General features: G+C 54.4%; 1 protein-coding gene across 8 annotated transcripts in view; it reads left to right on the forward strand.

Annotated features, from left to right (window-relative positions):
- The window catches only part of MSI2 (musashi RNA binding protein 2), a 407,598-nt gene that overhangs the window by 369,024 nt on the left and 13,587 nt on the right, over window positions 1-24,987 (forward strand). For 4 of the 8 annotated variants that reach the window (XM_027519820.1, XM_027519822.1, XM_027519824.1 and 1 more), the window contains 2 exons: window positions 8,047-8,070; window positions 9,368-9,430. The exons of 1 other annotated variant lie outside the window; for it this stretch is intronic. In XM_027519820.1, the coding sequence (XP_027375621.1) occupies window positions 8,047-8,070; window positions 9,368-9,430 (87 nt within the window). The remainder of the gene's footprint in view (window positions 1-8,046; window positions 8,071-9,367; window positions 9,431-24,987) is intronic. 3 more of the 8 variants (XM_027519825.1, XM_027519823.1, XM_027519826.1) reach the window with 1 other exon arrangement.

The following is a 24,987-nucleotide window of genomic DNA, read 5'->3' on the forward strand; positions in this document are numbered from 1 at the left end:
AGGAGGAGTAACTGGAAAGCTGTCGGGAAGGAGTACCATCTGGATGGGTTTTCAGGTATGAGTAGAAGTTTGCCAGGCAGGAGATGAAGGAAGGGTATTCCACATCAAGGGATCAGCAAGTGTAAGGGCACAAAAGCATTGCATGTCTTCTCCCCCTGCCTCCGTTGGGCAGATGCTATCCCATCATCTGGGCCAGAACAGCCAGACAACCGACCTTGGCATTGGAAAACTGATGCCGCTTCTTCCCAGACGCAGCAGCTCACGGGCAGACACTTTGTGGACCAAAAAGCTGTCCCATGCTTCCCTTTGGCTGGTCCCTTTGGGGGCGTCTCTGGGTAGCACTGAGCTGGCCCAGTGGGCCCTGGGTTCTGGCTGCCCCAGGGTTGGCTTCCTGTGAGCTGAAGAGTGTTACCCAGATGCAGTCCCCGAGACGGGGACAGGACTGGGGGTGCCGACACCCGCAGAAGCCCTGCTGCCCGGCTCCGAGCCTGAGGAGGTGTTTTATGGCCCCAGGGCACCCCGGTTTTGCAGGGAAGGGCGTGGGGCCTGTCCTGTGGCTCTCTGTGGAGCAGGTTTAGGGCCTGTCCACACTTCTTTGTCTGTGCCAGGGGCACCAGCCTTGAGCACGTCAGGGTTCAGGTAAGGCTCAGGGCAGGAAGCGCTGTCTTCTCCTCCCCGCCCCTCTCCTGTTGGTTCCTCTTCTCCCCATCCATCCTTTTGCTCATTCAGCACATAGTCATTAGCACCTGCTGTACCACAGCCCCGCCTAGATGCTGGAGATAGTGATGAGCCAGAGACACCACCCTGCTGGGTACAGCATGTGCTGGGGACAGAGGAACAAGCAGGGAGAACCCCCAGAGGCTGCCCTAGCTGAGCCCTTCCTAGAGGAGCCTGGGGGCACTGGACAAGTCCAGGCGGCATGACCGCCAGTCCAGCTGATGAGGGCAAGCTGAAGGGCTCCAGGGTCCTTGTCCCCGTCCCAGGGCTGTGACCAGCCAGGCCCTCCCTGGGGCCCTGCAAGCCCTCCTGCCGTCACATTACCCACCCAAATTAGAGCTTGTACTTCAGATGAGACGTATCCTTATCACTCACAAGCAAAGTATAAATATGATCTATTAAAGCCCTTCGGATGTGAAATGTCATGTAAATTAAGAGGATTTTAGAATAGGAAGGCTACGCTACTGTTATCACCGTGGGCAATAATAATAAAAATAGGAATAGAAGTTATTATTCCGCTTACTGAGAGCTCATCCAGTGACATAACGGGCCACTGGTGCCGCCATTCCACCGAATTTCTCAGCAGCCCTTCGAGGAGGTGGTTAACCGCGCTTGCAGAGGAGCAGAGTGAGGCTGAGGGGAGAGTTGCATAACTCGTCTCGGATGGCACAGTAGTGAGCCTGGGAGATGGGGTTTTTGCCACTTCGCTTTTAATCACATTGTGCATGGTTTCCTTTAACCTCTCCGGACCTGAGTCCTTCACTGAGGAACATCTTCCAGGAGGGCGGGGTGTTGCAGGGAGAGCTCACTGAGATACTTGGGGAAATCTTCTTGGCCCCATGGAAAGCGCCCCAGTGACAGGTGGTGTTCTTATCATCAGGGTTGTAATCATGTTCTCATCGGCTCGTCTACTTTTAAAGGTCAGGAGACAAAGGCACAGAGAAGGTTCTATCTGCACTTTACCCTTTGACCCAGGGCTGACGTGCGGTGGCAGGATCTGCAGGCTGATCGAAGTTTTAATGATTTTTCTGTGTGCTGTGCTGTGCTTAGTCCATGAGTCGTGTCCAATTCTTTGCGACCTCATGGTCTGTTGCCAGCCGGGCTCCTCTGTCCATGGGATTCTCCAGGCAAGAATACTGGAGTGGGTTGCCTTTCCCTTCTCCAGGGGATCTTCCCAACCCAGGAATCAAACCCAGGTCTCCTGCATTGCAGGCAGATTCTTTACCAATTGAGCCACCAGGGGAGCCCAAGAATAGTGGAGTGGGTGGGCTGTCCCTTCTCCAGGGGATCTTCCTGACCCAGGAGTGAAATCGGGGTATCCTGAATTGCAGGTGGATTCTTTACCAGCTGACCTACTAGTTTCTGTCCAGGTTGGTAAATAGTGGCTGCCTGGAGCCCCCAGAGTGCCTCCCATTCCCCCCACCTTTGGATCTCCCCCACAGCCCCCTGACCATCCGGTGGGCCACCAATTCAACACCTGAAACAGCCCATCTCAGGAGTCAAAAAGTGAAGGAGTCTGTGTTTACAGGGCTGGGAGCTTGAGGTCAGAGCTGTTAGTTTACCCACAGATGGTGGGCCCAACGTGGAGCCTGGGGTCTTTCGGCAGAAAGTCTTGGGGTGCTCAGGACTCGAGCGTCTGCTGTCCTGGTCCACAGAAGTGGGTGCTGTCAGACTGGCATTTTCCTGCAAAAGTCCATAGACTGCAGCTAGGGAAACAAGCAAGTGAGGAGCCCCAGGGAGTTCAGGTGTTTAGATTTAAATGGCTCAGCGAGGGACCCAGTGGGGAGGATGCAAAACATCGACTCCTTAATCTGCAATTGGACCGCTGAACTTTGAGAAGTGCGAGAAGTCATCTGCACAGTGAGCTCTGGAAGGACCAGTGGTCAGGCAAGTGGCTTGTCCTGACACATCGGTGGTCGTTGTGACAGTGACTCAAAAGTGGAAATGACAATTTTATGAGGAGTGAGCGGAGGGGTGGGGGAGGGAAGGAGAAACTCTCCAGATTGTTTGCTGATGTCTCCTCAGAAACTAAGGGTGAGACGCCTTCCCTTTGAAGGTCTTGATCTTGGTCTCGGTCTCAGACAGGCTGATGTTTGTCCTGGGGCAGCGAGAGCTGGCTTTGGCGTGGACTCCTGGTGGTCGTTCTCACCCTTGCGGCCCTGCTCCAGAGAGGGATGAACAGGGTATCCTCCCATGCCCAGCGCAGGCAGAGCTGTTGTATCAGCCGTCCTGACGTTGGCCTTGCGGTCAGTGCTGCAGAGAAACCTTGCCTTGTCCACAAGGCCCAGATGGTCAGGCCAAAGCTGGAACTCTCGGGGGCCCAGAAAGAGAAGGATTTACCCCCTTTCAGACAGGGTCCTGTCTGAAAAAAATTTTGAAGGATCTGTGTCTTGGTATCATGTGCCCGGGCCTAGCTGGATGGGTTTTTTTTTAACTGAATTGAAATGGTGAGACCTTTGCGGTCTGGGTCAAGATCACAACCACAGGAAAACCTCCATTCCCTTTCCTTTTGTGTCCTGGATCCTGGAGAAAAAGTTGGGGTGGGCACCTCCCGCACTCCACCATCTTGCTACACTGAGACTTCTGATAGCTGACCCCCTTTCCAAGCAGGATTTGACGTAGCCACACCCAGGACTTGAGCTCAGCGGTGAGAAGACCATAGAGCGGTCACGCGCCTGGCTCCAAGCTGGTGGGTCCAGGGCCGATCCCCGCTTCTCCCTGGCAGAGTGGTCACAGCTCCCCTTTCACCTAAGACCCTGGTGGACAGTTTTCTCTCCGTTCCTGGGGAGTTGGTTTGTGGGCAGCCTGGTCCACAGCCGGAGCCCCCTTTCCCATCAGGGGCTAGTGACTAGAAGTTCTGTGAGAGTGGAACATACGTATGTGTAGTTCACTGCTGTGACCCCAGTGCTTAGAACAGTGCCCGGCATCTAGGTACTCAGTGATGTGAAGGTACTCAGTGAAAGTACTCAGTGGTAGGTAGGTGCTCAGTGAAGGTACTCAGTGATAGGTACTCAGTGAAGGTACTCAGTGATAGGTAGGTACTCAGGTAGGTGCTCACTGAAGGTTTATTGGGTGGATAAGGAGCTGAGAGCAGGGTGGGAGTTACAGAGGTCCCTCACGGAGGTCCCTGCACAAGTTCCAGCTGAGCAAGGGCTGTGTGGGCCCAGCACTCTGTCAGGAGGCAGAAAGGCCCTTGGAGAAGGGTACAGGGCCAGGGTCCCCAGGTAGAGCTTTCTACATCCTGCTTCCCCAGAAGAGCCCCAGGACTCCAGCAAGCAGTGCCTAAAACCATGTTCTCTGATGCAGCCACGTTTGGGGAAGCGCTGGGAGTTTCTCTCGTCCACGCTGTGCCCAGACAGATGGTCAGGCTCTCTGGGAGTGGGGCCCCAACGTGAGAGGAAGAGGGGGCTCTGGGCAGCTCTGAGTGCCTCCTGGAGATGCGGGATGTGCTGGGGAGGGGGCAGGGAGTGCTCGGAGCAAGCACAGTGCAGGAAAATTGTCCTTCCTAATGTACCATGCAGGATGGAAGGACATTAGAAGAGAAGTTTGCAAAGATACCCATCACAACCACAGCCTGTCAGAGCCATAAGGAACCTCAGAATCCCCCATCCAAGATCACAGAAATAAGTAGGAACCAAGCCAAGAGAGTATCTTCTCAAACCAGGAAGGGGAGAGGATGCAAAGAAACAGGTCCATGACCACAGTGGAAGGGCAGTGGGGCCCTTCAGTGTTGACTGAAAGCCATGGACACCCCAAGGCTCCCTCTCAGTCAGGGATTCTCTGCCCCCACAGTGCATCAGAATGACCTGAAAGGACTTACAAAGATCAGGATGGAGCCCCTCCTGGTTCTTGTGTGCTCAGGCTCCCTCAGCCAGGATAGAGACCCGCTGCTCTGAACGGAGACCCTGCTGGGGCTCTCGAAGGAGATGGTCATGAGGGTTAGAGCCCCTCATAGTCTCAGGAGGGCCTTCCCTTCTGCCAGGGCAGCGGGGAGACAGACTATGCAGATGTGAGCTGAGATCTGACCTTTTAAAAATTTTGAAAGCCTTTGAACCAAAGGTTCTCCCCCTTGGCTGCACCCAGGGGATCGCCTGGGAAGTATTTAAGGGTCTCCCTGTCTAGACTGAACCCTAAACCAGATGGATCAGAACCTCCTGGGGTGGGACCCAGACCTCAGCATTTGTGAAGGCTCCCCAGGTGGTCAGTGACGGGGCGGCGTGAGGATGGGTCCACCAGACAGACCGCTTCACTGCTCATCATGCTCCCAGCCCGCTCCTGTGGGCATCTGAGTTTGTGGCCCTGGGGTGCAGGGTCACGGGGGTGGAGGGGCCGTCGAGCCTGCAGGCAGCGTTGCCTGTCAGCTCAGTTTACCCAGAGCGGTGTATCCCTGCCCTGGTGCTCCTCCACTGCCTCTGGGCGTCTGACCATCATCAGCTGGTGCTCCACTAGAGTCTTCTGTAGGCAGAAGTGGGTGAGCGCCACAGAATAAAAGTAGGTGTGGGTCATACAGTTCTCAAAAAAAAAAAAAAACGAAAGTGCCATCGACTTCTGTTTTCCAATAAAACCTCACAGCTCCAGCAAGTCCAGAAAAAGCACCTCCTTCTATGTGGATGGGATGGCAGCAGCTTTCCCTTAGATGGGTTGTTGACACCAGAGGTGTGGTGGGGCCAACCCCAGAGCCCCCTTTCCAGTGACAGGGATGTGGGTTTGTCACCCTCTTACAGGCTCAGGGAGGCTCGGAGGTGGAGGGACTTTAGAGGTCATCCAGCCTGACCTTCTTGCAGGAGAAAGGAGCTAGTTACTCTGGCACACGGAAGTGGAACATTGGGTTTGATGCCAACCCCAGTGATTCCTCTGTTATCCCACTGGTGGGGTGGAGGAACTGCAGACTGGTGAGATTGGGTCTTTGGGTCTGAATGACAGCTCCCAGGAGGTGTGGCACCTGCCCGTGCCTAGAGTTCCATCTTTGGTGCTTCATTCTTCCACACCCAAGCATCTTCTTTTTAAATGCAAGATTCTAGAACAGGAGAAATACACTACCTTCCTAACACCTAAGTTGCCGGGTAGGCAACCTGGAGCTCTCAAGTCCTGAGATTTCATTAGCAAGACATTTTCCCCCTTTGTGCCTAATTTACCACTGCAAAATGGGATGTATTAGGCCACCAGCGTCGAGCCAGCCAGCTTGGCCCATTGTTAGAGCTGAGTGGAACGCACGTTCTAAGTCTGAGGTCTGGAAATTTCGTTCCACTAAAAGGACAGCATGAAGTTGGGACGTCATGAAAGATTCCAGCCCAATGTTACCAACAGGGATTCAGGCCTCCCGTGTGCTAACGACCTGCTGACCCTGTGGCCCAGCATGGACGTGGAATAGCCCTGCCTGGAGCAGAGCCGTGTCTTGAGGGCAGGGCTGATGGCTGGACAGAGAGAGACCTGGAAGCCTCATCAGAGGGCAGCTGACACTCACTGAAGCTTACTTCCTGGCAGGCAGTCATCTAAGCACTTTGCATCTATTAATCTCCAGTTAATAGTGTCCATCTCTTTTACAAACGGAGACACCAAGGCACAGAAAAAGGTTAGGAGGCAGCCTGCCAGGAATCGCTCAGCTAGAAGGTGCCTGGGCTGGGATTTGAACCCGGACGGGCTCCTTGTCTGTGCACTTGGCTGTCAGGCTAACCTGCCTCTCAGGGATGAGACTGGTTGCCCCCCTTCCTGCATTGGCCACACAGGCTGTGTTGGGGAGGGAGCCCCTCTCTGCATTCCCGGCCGCTGAGGGGGGATGGTCATCGGGGTAGTGGGGTGTTAGGGTGCCCACGGGTACTCCTGGAGCAGGGCCTCTGCCACGCTTGCCTGGCCCTCAGCCATCACGAGGAGTCCCGAGCCCTACCAGGCCTGCCTAATTCCCTGCAGTCTTGCCCTGAACACCCACTGCCAGGGCAGCCTGAACCCCCACCCCTCAAAAATAAAACAAGAGAGGTTTCTCTAGGAGGGACCCTGCCGCCAGTGCCCACTGACTCCCGGGGGCCTGGGGAGAGATGCTGAGAACAAGATGGAGAGGATCTACAAGGCTCCCCCTTCCTGTTCTTCCAGCTCCCACAGGTCCAGCCCTGGGAGCTTCTGGTCCTGGGATCCCTCCTGCCATCCTGGAGGCAGGCTGCACTGCCTCAGGGCGGCTTAGGCCCGAGAGGGCCCCTGGCTGGAGCAGCCCCAGAGTCCCTGACACACACACACCTCTTTCCTGGGGATACACACAGACACACACACCTCTTTTCTGGGGATACACACACACATCTTTCCTGGACACATACACACCTCTTTCCTGGACACACACACACACATACACACCTCTTTCCTGGACACACACACACATACACCTCTTTCCTGGATCTGTGCTCGCACATCCCCTGCAAACTCCACCACCACGGAGAGCCCACTGGCCTTGGAAATGGCATCAGGGGCTTAGCTGTTTCCAGCATGTTTGGGGTGACCAGTGAAGCTGGGCAGCCTAACAGGACAGGAGCGGTAGCAGGGAGCAGGAGAAGCAGGCCCAGAAGCCAGCCCCGTGCAGGGCGCTGGGACAGCAGCCTCCTCCCTGGGGCTTCCCAAGGAGGCCGGGCCGGGGTCCGGGGCTGTGGCCCTGTGCTCTGAGGGTGCCTAGCTGTTCTGGGCACACCAGGTGGCTCTCCTCCCCTGCCCCCCCTCCTCACACCTGTCACTCCGCTCAGCCTGCTTTGATGCTTGAGATTAAATTCCAGCCCTCAGCTGTGTCTGCTGCGCAGTCTCCAGCAGGAGCCTTTATCTGAGATTAAGGATAATAGATTTCCTTTCTTAGATAAGGTTTTTTTTTTTCTCCCTCTTTCTCTCAGACTTTCTGTCCAAAATGCTCTCAACTTCAGAAAATAGACCTTTTGTTGAAGTCTTTTTATTGATTCAACTCCCCTCCCCCAGGTCAGGTCTGTCCCCTCTCCATTGCTCCCCACTGCCTTCTTTTCATGCTTCCAGGGAGACCTGTTCCGAGCAGGAGGTGAGACAGTGCAAAAGCCTAAGGACCTTCCTCTGTGCCTGCCCACTTCCTTCTCCCCCAGGGTCCCCTGAGCCCTGCTCCCAGCCTGCAGGGGAGCCCGGTGTCGAGTTCGGACTGGGAGAAATAACTTGACTTCTTGCTTATTTTCCTTCAGCACTTTCCGCCAGCACCCACATCTCCAGAAATCTAGATCCTGCCCGGAAGAGATGGGGAGTGGACTTGGTGGGGAGTCCCTTCCTTGGTCTCGGCAGGGGTCATTGCCGTGTACTTTTATTTCACCTGGATCTTTCTTTTTCCCCCTTCAACAGCCCTATTACCATATTTAAATGCAAGTATGTCTCTTTTCGTTGGCATTTGCAGTAGCTTAGCCTGACGTTTCTAGAATAGCTCCTTCCCTTTTGAACTTCTCTCCTCCCCAGTAGTTCCGTGTAGCTAGGGCGATAGTCTTAGCGTTTAGTGGGCTTCTAGTTCGCTGTGTTTGGGGGTCGGCTCTCTCCTTTCTCTCCTCCCCTGCCCACCTCCCCGCCCTCCACTGTGCATGCCCCTCCCCACCCCCTCGTCCTGTTAGCAGTTCCTTATCTGGAAGGCTCAATGGCCAACGCTGGGCTCCTCTGTTGGGCTGTTTGCTGCTGGCTTCTAGCACATCATTTAAAACCAGTCACGGGAAATCGGCCTTGGGATCAGGCCTGCAAGTGTCTGCCTGGAGGCAGGCTGTTCGATGTCTGGTTGGGGGGGTGTCTGTCCGGGCTTGGCTGTGTGTACACACGCTCGTGGCCAAGAGAAGCCCCGGGGAGGGACTTGCCCTCCTCTTCCTTCACCGGGACCCTCTGCAGCCACAGTAGGTCACCCTGTCCTGGCGTTTAGTCCCCTTGCTGGCACAGCCTTGTTGCCTGGAGCGTTGTCAGATGAAGCACAAGGCCTTGGTCGAGACCCCCAGGAGACCCTTCAGTGCCGACTTGATCCAGTCGGTGGAGCTCAGACAGAAGAGCCTGATCTAAACCTCATAATGCACCATGGGAGCCACAGGGCTACCCAACGTGGGTCCCTGCCGCCTCACACTTCCGCCTCCAGCTGGGCGTCTGGGGTGCTTCACCCTGGGCCTGTGACCTTACTGACATAGAGGTCTGCAGTTAAGATAGTGGGGCGAGCTAGACTTGAGCCGTCTCCTGGCCAAGGTGCCTGTGGGCCCAGAGGCCACACCCAGGGCCTCCTGCCTGCAGCTCAGGGGTGACCCCCGCCTGTGACCCGGCCCTGCTGTGCTCCGCCCCCGCCCTCAGCTCTGGACAAGCCCCGGGGGATCACCAGGGTACCAGTGTAGGGACAGCAGAGAGCTCGCCCTGCCCACAAGAGACGTTCCTCCTAATCCTCTCCCGAGGATTCTGGTGTGCCTTCTAGAAGCAGCTTCTGGGGGGACAGACGGGTGGGAATCAGACACACCTGATTCCCAGGTGTGGGATCCCAGATAGGGATGCCGGGCCTTCCAGAAGCCTGAGAGCCGCTGATCCATGTCCCTCCTGAAGGCCCCTCCCCACCCCGTCCTCTCTGTGCGGGCAGGGGCCTGACCATGGGACGCGTCTTCGGGGGACCCTGGCGGGCCCCCTTTCACCCCAGCTCCCCTCTCTCCGCCAGGCTTCCCGGCAGCGGCTTACGGACCGGTGGCGGCGGCGGCGGTGGCGGCGGCGCGCGGCTCAGGTAGGGAGGCGTGTGGCCCGGCGGCTCCCAGGCATGCCCCGTGTGCAGGGACCGTGACGGCCCGGTTGGATCTGTGTGGCTGTGTCTGTCCCCCACTCTCACCACGGCCCGGGGGGTGGGGGGAGCCCCACGGGGGGGCAGTGGCGTGCCTGCAGGCCGCAGGGCCGCGAGGACTCTGTCACATAGAAAGGAGAGGTGCGCTTCTTGTGGACTTTGGACGCCCGCCTCGCCGCACAGCCGGCCTCAGGGTGCCCGTGGGCATCTCCCTCCCTGGCTTTTGCTGGTTCACAGGGCCCCCCTGCCTCGCGTCTCTGACCCAGCCAGAGAAGCTCTAGGTTGTGAAGGGAGGCTCCGAGCCCATCCGCGTGTTCCTGCCCCCTCGACCCCTGCTGCACTCCACAGGTGGGCTTGCCGACCCGGCCAGACCCCCACACCCCCGCCCAAGTCCCTGAGGGTCAAACGTGGGCCGAGCCTGGCCCCGGGGAGTGAAGCCACTCTTCCCGCAGCTCCCGTACCGTCCCAGACTCGCTTCTTAGCACAGACCCAGAACTCCTGGCACTCCGGCTGCAAGGAAACTGGGGCTTTTCCTCCCACAAGGCTGCCCAAGTCACTGGGTCTCCAAATCCCACCTCTGACGGTGTCTGGAAACCCCAGGGTGAGGCAGGAACCTCTCCCCGGCGGCCCTGTGGGCTCAGGCCAGAGCTGGGCCGTCGCCCCTTGCCCCCAGACCCTCTGCCTTCCTGAGCAGGCAGGGCTTCTGCTGTGCGCTGGGCCCCACGAGGTCTCCAGGCCTCCCCCAGCTCCCCCCAGCCCCCTAGAGGACCCCACACCTCCTAGACCCAGGAGCCATGGTTCGTAGCTCTGTTCTCACACCCTGTGGCCAGGGAGCTGGAGAACCCAAGGGAGTTCAGTTTGATGTAACAGAGCTCGGAGGAGGGTGGGGCCGAGGGAGATGCTGGTGAGGGTACCATGAAACAGGGCATTAAAAGCCTAGAGGGCAAAGGCCGCAAAGACCCAGACCCTCGCTGGTAAGAGACTGGCACAGTGAGGCCCTTTGGAAACGTCAGTAAAAAAATCCGTTCCATGCAAACTGGCACTGCCTCGAGCTACAAAGGATCCCCTCCCCTGAGCCGCCCGCTGGGGGTTGTTTGCAAGGGCCGGGGGATTCTCGGGGCTGTTGAGGGCCAGTTAGCCAGAGAGTTGGGCCGGGCCGCCGGGCACCTTTCCTTGGCTTCCCGCTGCCCAGCCAGCCTCCAGAGCCCCCCGGCCCGTGGGCCAGGGTCCCTTGGTCCCCCTGCCCTGGGAGCAGGTTGCCCAGCTGCCTCCTGGCTCCCTGTTCCATTTGGCTTTTTAACTTGAGCACTTTTTGGTACCATTATAAACGAGCCTCTGTCCTGCCTGTGCCTGGGAGGAGGGGCGACAAAAGGAAACTCGAGATTTCTGAGTGCTATTGGTTGGTGTTCCCTCCGCTCAGGTTCTTTCTTATTGTAACTTGGATTATGAAACTAAACTTTAACCCAGAATTAACCCCGCCTCTCTCCCTGCCCCCATTCTCTTTGACTTCATGGCAAGTTTAAAGGGCAGCATGGGGTTCTCTGTGAGTCTGAAAGTGGTCTCCCCATGGCCTCTGCCCCCCCTCTGCCACCCCCACCCTCTCACAGACCCCCAGAGCCAGGTGGGAGTCCCACCCTGTCCCCGCTAACTCCTAACCCTGAAGGTCAGCGCCATCTCCAACCACACCTTTTTTTTTATTTTTTATTTCAGGATCAGTGCTGTTTTATTTGTAGCCATTTCCATAGGGAGCCACGTCTCCCACAGGCCATTCTAGGTCAGCCATGCTCATCACCACACTGTTAGTGAATTCTATTCAGGAGTGTGCTCCCAGGCCCCTCACCCACACCAGCCTGGGTTAGTTAGTGCAAGGAGCAAACCCTCAACTCAGAGTTGCCCGACCCCAGCCGCAGGCTCGGTCAGGAAGCTACAGGACACCTGTCGGTGCTCCCCAGGTGTGCCCCAGGGCGATGACCAGGCTGTGTCCGCCAAAGTCAGAGTTCTTACTGGGCTGGAAAACACGTGCCCACGTGTGGACAGGGCAGCCCGGCCCCCCTCCCACTAAACCCCTTTGGACCTGGAGCAGGGTTACAAAGCTGGGGAAGGAAGATCTCTGTCTCTCCACTAGTGCAGTCTGACCTGTAAAGACTCTCCTCACCCCCCCACCCCCGCCCCCACCCTTTCCCTCTGGAAAATGGTCTGGACGCCAAGTCTGGCAGTATGGGCCATTGTTGACCCCCCATCGTGGCCCCTGGCGTTTGGACATATATGTGAGGGCTGCACAGACTGTGTGCATCGCCCGGGGCCAGCGGGGGCTCACGGAGGGCTGACCGCCGGCTTATCCCTTCCTGTGCTCTCGCAGCCCTGCCGCACTCATCCCAGCTCCTCCCTAGGCGAGCAGGATGTTCCTTCGGCCCACACCCCTACCCCGAGCAAGCACCTGTTGGAGGGCATCACAAGTTAGCTGCCTTCGCTGGCAGGGAAGGGCGGGCTCAGGGAGTCTGCGCAGTGCTGCCCCGAGCCGGGTCCCACGCGGCACCCGGCTGGGAGCTCCCAGCAGCGGGGCGTGGGGCCTCTGCGCCCCAGGGGCGCCCAGGCTTGGCTGTGAGGGGCAGGCTGACTGTGGAAGGCCCTCTTTTCACTTTCGCTTTTGTCTAGCCCCACCGTTTTGTGTGGTTCTCCCCTTCCTTGTGATTTCGTGCAGGGGGCCTTCCGAGAGCGGAAGCGCCTGCCGAGGGCCGTGGGTGGGGCGCAGCTTTGGATTCGCTCAGCTTGGCGCCTGCATCTGTCGGGAGCCCTGCGCCCCGGCCCTGAGGCGGGCGGGCCCGGTGGCCCCTGGGGAGGCCGGGCGACTCCTAGATGACTTCACTATCAGTGTCACTTTTCTGTTACCTTCACCCGGAAGTTTGACACGTCATCTTTTCTTGTGCTCAGTCGAGACTTTATTTTGATCGTATCCATTCAGTTCCAGTGGCCCCATCATGCCCCCCCCCCCAAAAAAACACACCCTAAATCCAATTTGGCAAAGGAAGGACTCCACTGTCAGGTGAAGGAAATGGTTCAGATTTCCAGACTATTTGATTTCTGGGTGGCATCTCAAGTGGGTCTGTGTATCAGTCTTAGAGCTTCCGGCCCCCCCAACCCCCGCCCGGCCCCAGCCCACCCCCCGACCCCCCGACCAGCCAGGACCCCTTACTGCGCTTTACACTTGCCAGCTTTGTTCCCATCTAGTGACATGAGCTCCTGATGGTGGTGGTGAGTGTGAGAGTCACGTTTCTGTTGTCTTTTCTCTTGCTTGGTTGGGGCTGCGGTGAGAGTGTCTCTGAGGCATACTTTCCCGCCTCTCTTACACTAGGATCTGCACACCTCCTCTCAAACACTCTTCTGAGCACGCTCAGCGGGAAGGTTTGTCCACACCTATTAATCCTCTCTCCGTGTCCAGCTTCCTGTTAGTACCAGCTGGTTTGCATGTCTTTGCTTGTTCAGATGAAACAGTTCAAGAAACAAACTCATATCCAACTCTCGAGAAATGTCTTTTTTTTGTACACTTTCGTTTTCGATTTTTTTTTTTTTATTAGTTACGACTCCAAAACACCTGTTGTCCAGTAAAACATTTCACACCCCCTGCCTGTTCTTAGACTGTATGTTTCTGTGGGACTGAACTAAATGCATGCACTGTAGTAGATGTCCTGGTAGCCGTAGCCGTAGTTGTAGAACATGCATTGTTGAGTTGATATTACAGGGCCTCGGACGGCTCGGCACAGCACGACTGTCTGCAGGATAGATAGCCTGGGGGCCAGGGAGAGAAGGGGCTCCATATTTTCAATGTTGCCGAAGGGCTTGGATCCATGTTCTCGCCATCCGCCACCACCACCTCCCCTCACACTCCTCGCTCCCCTAGCCCGGAACTGGGTCACCACACTCAGCTGTAACCTTCCCGACGGAGATCTCTCTCGATAGTGTCCAACTGTAGCGAACGAGGATAGAATCCAGGTTGAAAGGAGTCTTACAGTTCTTCCTTGTCCTCGTCTTCTTCATGGTTCTTGAATAGATCAGGTCTTTCCTCACTTCAAAAGGTCTAACAGCCGGGCTTCTCCAAGCCCACTACTCTTATTAGAGTCCTTTTCCAGCTCACCTTCAGGGATACAGGTTCATGTGGCAGCCCTATCTGCATGGCCAGAGGGGAAATGAAATATGGTATGGAAAGGGATTCGGACCTTGAGATCCTCGGTCTGCAGATGAGGGGGTACGTTTGGTCCTGGTGAAGGTTGGCATTTGTCCTTCTGGTTGGTGAAGGTAAAGGGAGAAGGGGGTGCAGGGCAGGTGGGGTGAGAGAGGTGGCATTCCTGGTATGGAGGTTATTGGCACAGCTTCATGAGGAGGGGAGGGAGGGAACCAGTAACATCCAAAGAGGAGGCCATGGTTTGCCTCCATCTCCCCAGGAAGACTTTCCAGTCCTGCAGCCTCTGCCCTGGGCTCAGAGCGTGTGCAGTCAGCCAGCTCCAGGCACAGTGTGTCCCCTCCATTTGTGGTGACGAGTCATAATGCAGGGCAGAGGTCTCTTGGAGCTTTGGGAGATGACCCTAACCTTTGTAAGTTGATGGAAGCAGTAGCTGCCGCCCAGGACCCGCTCCTAAAGCCAGGCTGATCGGTGGCTCTGACACAACACTGCAGGACACGGAGGTGAGATCTGAACCTTCAGGGTGCAAGTCACCTATTATCAGGGGAGACAGAGCCCCGAAGTCCCCCAAAAGTGTGAAATGACAATGCAAAATGGTGGAATGTGGCCCGGGGGGGTGGACCAGCATTGACTGTGAGAGCAGGCGGGTAGCCCAGACTGAGGGCCCCCTGGGGCCTGGTGCCTGGTCCCTGAGGCCCGGGAAGGGAGATCTGGAAGGCGCCAGCCTTCTGACCCAGGCTTCACAGGGATAGAGGTGGGCCAGGGCAGAGGGGAATAGCTGGAGCTGGCAGGCTTCGGGGCTGCCGACGCTGCAGACTGACCCAGAATGGGAAGCAGGAGAAACGGGTGGGGACAAAAGGAAGAGAGAGCAGAGAAGTCTCCCCGCATCCCCCCCACCCCCACCTAAAGCTGGGCCTGGCTCTGCTGGGAAAATGGCTTTGCTGCCCTGCAGCTGGACATCCTGAGTTTGCATTCTAGGAGGTCACGTGAGCGAGAGTAACATGCAAGTCCTGGGGACAGAATAAATAGTTGACCTTGAACCGTAAAATGAACTCTGGGGAGGAGAGTAGGTCCCAGGCCTGCCCTGATTTTATCTTGGGATATTCTTCCACGTCCCCAGTGGACTCCTCTGCCTCCTATGCTTTCGGGGCCGGGGGTGTTCTCACACGCCTCCAGCTGCTGGCGGGATCCGGGTTTTGTGTGCGCCAGATGTGGCATGCGCCTCAGAGTTCCCTGGTCTTGCTTTCAACAAGCCTGTTTTGAAGGTTTGCTTTATGCAGGCACCAGGGCAGGTAAAGGCGTGTGACACTTCTTGCCTTCAGTGGTCTGAGCATCTAGATCCCTCCCCCAGAAAGCCCTTATTTCCCATGATGCGTTGTTTCTGGCACTGTCAGCTCCTTTTTAAAAAGGAAAATGGACCTTTATTTTTGAAGATGGCTTTCCTGGGCCTCCATCAGCAGGATCCGATGTCCAGGAAGGGGGTGGGGGTGGGGGGTTGCAGCGCAGGCAGGCGTCTCTCCTTTCCTGCCCAGCCCGCCTTGTGCTAGCAGCAAGCACCCTCTGGGGGTTGTGACCTCAAGATGGCCCATCTGTGGGGAGGGTCCTGGGGCCACCCTCTCCCTGGAACAGAGCCAGCGCCTAGGAAAGGGGGAGAGAATCTGGGACCCCATTAAGACCAACTGCTGCAGCCAGCCAGACTTACTCGCAAGACCTTCCCTGAACAGACATCTCCCAGTCACTGCCTTGTGCTCTGGGCACCAGGCCCTCGTTTCTCAGTTCATCATTAACAGTCTCCATTTCTGGGAGAGCCAGGACTCTGCCCATAAAGAGTCCCGCATTGGATTTCAGTAACCCCAGTGAATTTATAATAATGTGCAGAGCTGCCCGCCTCTAACCTCAGCTTCATTCATTTTCCAAGGGCTTTCGGACCAACTCTGTTGAGGATAAAATACATCAGCTCTAATCAATAATTTTGTAATAGAAATACCAGGCACTTGATAAATCAACTCTGGCGCAATTAGTGACTAGCCTCGAAGCCCATTTCTAAGTATAAGTTAATCCTAAAGTGAATGGCGTGGGAGCATATTAATGGTCTTTTAAATTAGCAGAATTATTTTTAGCGGGTGACACACCCGTGCCTGCCCCGCTGAGCAGGTTGACCCCTCCCATGCTGGCTCGGGAGGAGGGGTGGGAAGAATGATGCCCCTGAGCACTCTGTCACAGCACATAGAGCCCAATGGATGGCGTTGAAGGAGCACCTTCCTGGTACTCCGGGCTGGGTGATGGAGGCGCTGCAGGGTCTGGGGAGCCCCGAAAGTTGGTGAACCCATGTGCTGGTGAGAAGAATCTGTGGAGCACCTGCCTGGGTGCAGCATGGTTCCTGGTGCTCCTGCAGAGCTTAGAGCGCACGTCTGTACCACAGCCACCCCATCACATGGGCAGGAAAGCGGAAGATTCTGGCTCAGTTTCACACGTTTGCTTTTATGAGAAAGCTGGGCTACAGAATGGTTCCATGACTTATCCAAGGTCACACAGCTGGTTACCTGGTTAGCGAGGCTTTGGTCAAGGGTAGAGAACCCTGAACTTGAACCCAGGTCTTTGGCCGCCTTTAAGCAGCCCTGTGGAGGAACTGTGTTTGTTCATGAAAGACTCATCTGCCGCCTGAACACCCTGTGCCTGCAGGAATGTCCTGGGAAAGCCCCACAGCCTTGGCTGCCGGCTCCGTGTCGGGACCTCATGGGCCAACCTTTCAGATGTAGATTTCAGAACCAGACCCCGGGCACATCTGGCGTGGATTTAAATTGGCAGATATTTATTAAGTGTTTAACAGCCATAATTATTATATGTGACAGGCATCATCCTGGGCCTTGATTCAAGGTGCTTTGAACTATCTCAGAAAACCCGGCTCAGAGCAGTTAAATATTATAGAGGATTTATTGGCCGACATCCTGGAAGCTCCGTGGAAGAGTGAGCTTCCTGTGTGGACTGTTCATGGCGCTTTCTCTGCATTTGTCTTAGTTTCGCCCTCCCTCTCCTTTCAGTATTGTCTTTTTGTTGGTTTCCTATGATAGCAACATGGTAGCCACAGTTTCCTGATTCATTGTACCCTCCTGGTCTAGAAGAAGAGGGGGTCAAACGGTCCCGATTTCTAGCAAAAGTAGAACTTTGTGCTCTTTGGCTAAGACCTGGGTTACGTGAACCAGTCACTGAGGGTGGGATCCGACCCTCTGAAGAGCTCTGACACAGCACGAGAAGGATGGATTTCCACAGGGAAATCCAGGTGCTGACAAAAGGGGGCACACGAGAATGATGCTGGAGAGACAAGCAGTAGATGCCCTTCGAAGCCCTGGAAGCTGCTAGATGAATACAGAGCACAGCCTCTGCCCTAGAGGCTCTTCTAGCCTAGCCCAGAGACTAACGTGTGCTTATAATACGAGGCTTAAGCCCAGAAAAGAAGGCGCACAGAGGAGAAAGTGATTAGCTTTGGGGGGAAGGCAAGGAAGGTTTTACAGGGCAGTGAGTGTCCCTACTTTTAAAGGACAAATAGGAGCTCCCCAGGGAGCCTGGGGAAAGCAGCTAATGCATAGCCACCAGAACAGCAGTGTTTCTGAAGTCCTGCAAACCCTTGGCTCTGGCTGCAAAGTGCTAACGAGCCCAGATTCACCTGGGTAACTGGGAGCCTCAGCAAGGCCTGAAACCAAGAAGTGACTTCAGATTTCTATATTAGACAAGCCTGAGAGCAGGCTGGATTAGAGACGAGACAGAAAGCAAAAGGGCAAGTGACAAACCATGAAATCGTACACACTCCATAAACGTTCATATATAGGGCCCAATAAGAGATGCTGTGTGCCTTTCACTCTTACCATTAGCTGATTAACTCCAAGCTGAACGTCACGCTGACGGGGGGACAGTGGGAGGCTGCCTAATGGGAAGCAGGGGTATAGGGAGATTCAAGCTAGAGTCTGGGAGATGGAGGCCTTGAGAGCCAGACTGCTATAGTCATATTGGTGGGAGAGAGGAGTTCATATTCTTTATGACAGTGGAGCTCACTAAGGACAGAACCAACAAAGGGAGGTCAACCTGGCAGCAGCCCCACGGAGCCCAGCCTGACGCCTGGCACCTGCGGCTGTGCTTTGTGACCTGGAGGAAGGAGACCCTGCAGGGATTCTCCTTGGCTTCTGCCAACAAGTTCCTGTTCATCCCCTGCATGGGACTACGGGTGTCCTTGTGGCAGCCTCTGCCCCTGTCCTTTCTGCCAGCCCATTTCCCTCTTTCCTCATCTTTGCTCCCTCTGTTTAAATCTGCTTCAGAAAGCCACACGTGATTAACCTTCCCTGGGGTGCCCTCCTCAATGAAAGGCAGAATTTTGAGTCTTCAGAAGGTGTTTTGCATGTTGTCTCAGAGTGGTGCCTGCCTTCTCCTACCATATCAACCCTCCAAGGAGGCAGTCAGCCTCATTCTTAGTGCAGATGAATAATTACCATGCAATTAGAGAAAGCAGAAAACAAAGGGGCCCTTTGTTCCTGGATGCTCATTAATAAATAAAAAGGTCTCCTCTTCCCATCCTGGGATCCTGCACCAGGGGATATGGGCAAATTATGCTTTTCAACAGCTGTGATTGGCTGTTGGATGAGAGAGCCATTCTCCATCTATCAGGATGAGTGGAGCCACAGCGCAGTCCGCTCTATGGTGTGGACAGGAGAGTCATCTCAAAATTCAAACCCACCTGAGAGGTCTCTTAAGGGAAGGATATCTTGCAAGTGGTTGGTAGAATGCTAGAGACACTTCCCAGCCAATTTTAATAAAATATAGGTAATATGTTAATAATACCTCACATTTATTATGAATTAGTCATGTACTGTGCTAAGTCCACCTCCCTTATCCCATTTAATTCTCACAGGCCTATGAAATGGGTGCTGTTATTCCCATTTCCATTTTTAAGGTTTAAAAACTGTGTCTTAGCACCAGTCAGGTGGCAGAGACAGGATTTGAGCCTAGGTCTGTCTCATCAGACCTTTGCTCTGGACCAGACCTGTGCTCTGTCAGCACCCGAAGTACCAGTCCTGCCCTACCTGCAAAGCACTGTGCCTTTGAAACATACAAAAACAAATCCCCACTGTTGCCATCAAATCAATTCTCCGTATCCCTAGGGGAGGAGGGCACCCGAAGTCATTTTCCGGAGGCATTATATGTACTTTTTGCACCTGCCTCTGACATTGCAATCTTAACATCGTGGTTGTCTGGCTTTAGCTGACATTTGCGACCTGGCTTCTGGTCTCTGGATCTTTTCAAACCAAAGGTACACAGAGGCCTAGAGGAGGCGTGGTCCTGTAAGAATGAGCCAACCTGAAGACAATTATTTGAAAGGAGGCTTTAGCTAAAACAGAACTGAAGGAAGTTAGCCACTGCCCGAAGGAAACTAAGCAGTGGAGCAGGGCTGGGCGTCTTTGGGCAAGACAGACTTCTCCGTAGGGATCAATCAACATCCCTTCCTGCGAGCTGGGAAGACTGCATCTGGAAGGTCGCTGGGTAGACCAGCCCAGCCCTAAGGCTGGGAGGAGATTGGCTGTCCAGTTGCTGGGGCTTTGCTTTAAGCCAATGGCCGGGAGGGGCGGGGCCGGAGGCGGGATCAGCGGGCTTTTCGTCCAATCATCCTGCAGGGAGGCTGGACCCTCAGTACCATGGCAACAACGAGCAGGGGCTCATTTGTTTTGTAGATGAGTAATTACTACGCAATTAGAGAGAGCTAAAAATAAAGGGGCCCTTTGTTCCTGGTTACTTATTAATATTAATAAAATGATCTGTCCAGGTCTGTGGTAAACAATTAATACAAACCTGTGTGCCTGTGGAAGAGCCCACTGTGGGAGGCCAAGGCTGCAGAGCCCCACTCTCCCCTCTTTCTGGAAGTTATTTCTGACTGTAACCTGCAGAGGGTTGGCTCTCCCAGTCTTGAGGGGAAGAGGATATGCTCAGCCTTCAACACACGGGACCCAGAATGCCCCCGAGTCAGGACTGACCCAGACAGAAGAGTCTGGTAACGTCTACCCAGCCTCCAGAGAAAAGACCCACAAGCACAGCAGCAAAACCAGAGAACACGGACCTCTGTTGGAAGAAACCTCTCACCCAATATTGCTACCTATCCTTGGCCATGTCATTTTACTTTTCTGGGTCTGGGTTGTTCAGCTCCAGGTACATAAGAGTTTCTAAACCTTCCATTGAGGTAGCTCCTGAGATTTCAGTGTCTCCCCTCCCACCTGGCTTAAAGAGAAACAAGACTTGGGAATGGCTTGCTGTAAGGTTATGTGGTTGTTTAAGGGTTGACCCCACAGCTTCTGGCTTCCTGTGTCTGGCCTTGGAGATAGAAAGAGCTCAAAGGCATGCATCTCCCTTATATCCCTTCCCCTTCCTAGGGAACAGGTTGCCTTGTGGATTAATCAGATAAGGATGATAAGAGGCTTTAAAAAAAAGAGTCAAGGAGGAGGAACAGGGAAGACTTGGTTTGCATCTGGCTTCTGCCAATGACAAGCTGCTTGATTTAGGGGCAGAGGATTTCAGACTGTTGGGTTCTTGGGCACCCCTCAGCTCTATAGCTCTGTATTGCTGCTGTTTCCAAAGCTCTGGATCCCTTATCATTGGGAACAAAAGGGATGACAGTGATAATACCTTGAGATCTGAGAGAAGTGACTGGAGAGAAAGCCAGGGGTTTCCAAGTGATGCACCAACTGGTAGGGAATAATTTGAAACATCAGTCATGCCTTTTTTTTTGTTTTTGATGTACGAAGGCATTGAGAGGGATAGAAATATTTCCAGAATTGTGTATTATTTTTTAAAAAAACTTATAGTCGAGATTTTCATCTTTGGGTGTGGTTGATTAACCCTTTAGGGTGTGGCACTTTGGATGATATTAATTAATAAAGGTAGACCTGTTAATAGCTACCATTGATGAGCTGTGAAACGGGGGTGAACACAGTGGTTCTTGAACCTGGCTACATGTTAGAATCATCTGGGGAATTTTTAAAAGTCCTAGTGTTCAGGCCACACTGTGGATCTGTCAAATCAGAATCTACAGGGGAATTGGGTGCCTCAGCAGTACTTAAATCTCCCCAGGCAAGTCCAGTGTGTAATCATGGACTCAGATACCACAAGGTTCTTCCAGATATAGAGACTCACACAATGTCTGTGATTCGTCATCAGAATCCTTACCTTCAGAAACAGATCGGCAGAGCCACAAGCCAGACGGTTCACCCCAGCCTCCTCTAAGGACAGAGATCATGAGCCTGCAGCCTTGGAGCTCAGGCCTCTCCTGCCCACCACTGGCCCTCCCAGCAGGGCCAGGAGATCGACCCCTCCCGGACGGGCTGAAAGGGTCTGTGTCCTCATAGATGGATTCTCCTGCCTCCCCCGAGAATAGGCCTGTCCTAGCTGAGACTGAGAGCATGTACACGTAGAACCAGTGGCCCGGAGCAACCATAAACAGGGAAGCAGCCACCCTCCTTGACTGTCTGATGAATGGGGGCCTTTTGGTAAGGTCGGAGTTTGTTTGTTATTTAAGACCTAATTAGAAACATGAGAGGGAGCTGAATGGCGCCGTGCTTGGCTAATTAGTGACATGTATGCGCCCGCTTTGAACTTCAAGGACACAGAGCTATTAGCGCTTGCATCAAAAATGGATTAAACTCCGGTGCCTTTACAATCGTTAAAGACGGGCTGCTCAAGTGGAAAGCCTTTTGTACAGGTCCTCAAGGGGTGCCCCTTGGGCATGCTCCCCACCCCACGCCCGGGTTTCTGGAACCACGAACACTGAGATCCCATGACATGGAATCAAGTGGTAAACACTGAAGGTGCTCACATGTGAGGGCTCCCCGAAGGTGGTCCTTACTAGACTGGAGTGGTCTTTGGGGACTAAGACCAACCCTCTGCTTGCACTTTCTGGGTTGCACGGAAGGACTTCTTTCTCTCGGATACACTCTGACCCCAGCTATACTGCATGCCGGCTTTGTGCCGGCTTTGTTCTGAGATGTGGTCCAGAGGAGAGTGGTCTGGTCCTCGGGAGAGAGGCTATGCCCTATCTGCTGTGGCAGGGCCATAAAGAGATGGCCTACCTCAGGGAGCCCCCGGTCTGATGGGGGAGACACCCCCACCACCAGGGAGCTCCCAGTTTGGAAAGGGCAGCAGGGCCCATGCCCTCAGGAACTGGCACTTCAGCACTGGAGGTTTGATTCATCATCCTTGGTTTTGCAACCTCCGCAAAGCAAAGATCCAAATAAACAGAAGAAACCTTTGCAAACCACGGTGCCAGGAAGGACAACTGGGCAGTGTGATTCAGTCTAAAAGCAGCTGAGGGTTGCCCCGAAGTCCAAGTGAGTCAGTCTGAGACACTGTGAGACCCTGGATGCATCCCCGCATGGCCCCAGCTCCAAGTTTCCTTGTCTGCGACCCCAGGGCAATAAAGCCCATCTTAAAAGTTGTTAGGAACGAGAACAAGATGGTGTTAAAACCCCTGCCAGTGCACCTGGAGGACTTCTCTGGTGGCTCAGATGGTAAAGAATCTGGCTACAACAAAGGAAACACAGCCCAGGCCCAGGCCCACTCAGTGCTACTCCGTCCCCAGGATTTACCCCTCATATGAGCAGATGGCAGTCAGCCACTAACCCCACGCCTCCTCCTTCCCAACCAACCCAGCCCGGTCCCTTGTAAGGAAGAGACATACCCAAGTCAAGGCTGATATTCAAAAAGTGTCAAGACAGAAAGAGAATGAGCTGTTTCCTGTTGAGGTTGTCCAGCAACATAAAGTACTGGCCATAAAGCCCTCCTTAGACGGGGTTCTGGGGGCTCTCTCCTCGCACTGATCTGAGTATCCAGGTGTGAGTATCCAGATTCACTAGGAACTCAGGATGTGAGGGTTTTGGAGCTGGCCAGCAGTAAAGTTGTCTCTTTTGGAAATGTGATTTGACCTGAAGCTTCGACCTTTCTACAAAACCGTGAGTCCTGAGTCTTAGGTTCCACTGTCCATCCATTCTCTACTTAAGATACACCAGCACTAACCAGCAGACATCTGGGCCCCCCACAGTGGTCTGAAGCAGGCTAGGTGTTGAGTGTACAAGCAGAAACTGCAGTCTTCGAAGACCGGCATCACTGAAACCGACATTGGGAATGTTTGTGACACTGACTCCCTGTGAGCCCAGGGAGTGAGCTGACTCTCTCCACATATCTCGTGCAGTGTTTGCAATGAGCCAGGCATCTCAGATGTGTCAAGACATGCTGATAGCAGGCTGAGTTTGTCCTTCCCGGCAATATATTGGTTTGTATAGGGAGACAGGAAGAAAGAAGTACCATCACATAGCTCTCTCAATCCTCCCCTAGTTTTATTAAAGTATGTCTTCTCCTTGCCTTCTGAAATAGCTTGAATTTCAGCAGAGCTTAAAAAAAAAAATGTCATATATAAAATTGATTGTCCCTGCATCTGGGTCCCTGCACCGATTTGATTTTCATTTAGTGTGTCACAGTTTTCCCAGGTTAGAGGTAATTGCTGGCCCTCTCTGTCTTCCTCTCCACCTTCAGGCTAGGCTCTGGGAGGGAAGTTTGAGCCTAGATCCCTGGGGCCCTGTGGCCGGGCAGACTGCTGGAATGTGATTCCCCCTTGCTCCGCTGGAGACGAGCTGTGGTAGCTCACAGCTGAGTGTTTCTTCTTTTTTATCAGAAGCAGGTTTAGCTCTTCAGGCCGACCTTCCCCAGCTGACCACCGGCATTAATTTAGTGTGGGCACGACTTGCAGAGGGCACGGTGAGACTGCAGATTAGGGTCCCCAACTCTGTTTGCAGGGAAGCCTCAGGCTGGCATTCCTGAGAAGCTGGCTGTTCAGAGTCAGGTCTCAGCTTTTGAGAGCCGCCTGGGGTTATGAAACCCAGCATCCACTGAGCCCCCCGTGGTAAATGGGAATCGGGCAGGTTGCTCTTGGTCTGGAGAACCCAGGGCCCCGTGAGAACCTGGAGAGCCCCCACCTTCTGCACACACACCCCTCCCGGAGGGTCCCTTGCTGACAAGAGATGCAGTCTCTGCTGCTGTGGAGTTTTAATCCCGGCAGAGAGAAGAGTGGTGGTCAGAGGCACAGTGACTCTGGTATCAGCCCATCAACAGAGCCCCTCTGCTCACTGCGTTCTCAGTCACTTTCTTTAAATCCTCTAAAACAAGCAGAACTCCCTACGATCTAGTGTGATACATTAACATGAAGAATACCACATGGGCTTATGCTCCAGGTCCTGCATTCTTCAGGAGCTTGGGGCTGGGAGCGGGCCCGTGACAGCCAGCAGCCCAGTCTCCCTGCCCTCGCGCCTCATGCAGGCGCAGTAAGGTCTGCTGGACAGCAGGTTACCTTCTGAGTTGGGCTGGGTGCAGGCGGGCCTGCTGCTGCACCTGCCTTGTCCTGAGCTGCACACACTGTCCCAGAAATGTGCTGGGGGCCGTGAGGCCCCCTCCCAAGATGCAGCCTGGCGGCCACAGATAATTCGTCAAGCGGAAGACTAAAATTGTCCTAAGGGCTGGCTCTGCCTTTTGGTGAAAAGTGAAAGCCACCAAACCAGGACCCGGGTCTGAGCCTGGGACTTGGTGGGCCCTGGCTTGTCTCAGATATAGCAACAGTTCTGTTAACAGTTCCTTTATTTGAATCAGTAATAATCCACTCTTCAGGCCTTAGAGCCAGAGATGCCCTCCCAGGAGTGCCCACCTCCGAGTCCTGGGCTCTAGCCTTCTGCCCTATGTCCAGCGGCATCATGTTGGAAGTGTACAGAAGTATCGGGGCTTCCAACCTTTCCTAGACCAGCAGTGTGGCTCTCCTGTTCCTCACTGCTCTCTCCCACAACTTCCCCACCCTCAGTGACAAATTCCACTCTCAGCCCAGCTCCTTCTGACCACAGGGCAGAACCACCTGCAGACTCGTACCCACCAAAAGGAAAGGTTTGCCATAAACCCCCCAGATGCTTCCGAGCTTTGGATCTTGCCCCTTCAGGTGAGGGTCTGAGCCTGCAGGATAGGCCTTGGAGAAGGACTCTGGGATGGCTTTCCTGGGCCAGCCATCCAGGTGTATTCCCTTGATAGGCAGGAAGTGCCTCCTTTTATCCGATGCAAAATGCCACCAACTGAAATTTAGATGCGTTTCCTCTTGTTGGCCTCCATGAGAGGTAGTGTCCTTGCTTTTCTGCCCATCCCCCCCCATTCCCCAGAGTCTTTTCATCAGGTCCGAGGTGATTGAATGCATGGTAGATGAAACAGATCCTTTTATGAATCACTTCCTGATTTGTTTGGCCAGTGAACTGTGCTATCCTATGTC

This window comes from Bos indicus x Bos taurus, chromosome 19, assembly GCF_003369695.1.
Source record: "Bos indicus x Bos taurus breed Angus x Brahman F1 hybrid chromosome 19, Bos_hybrid_MaternalHap_v2.0, whole genome shotgun sequence".
NCBI lineage: Eukaryota > Metazoa > Chordata > Mammalia > Artiodactyla > Bovidae > Bos > Bos indicus x Bos taurus.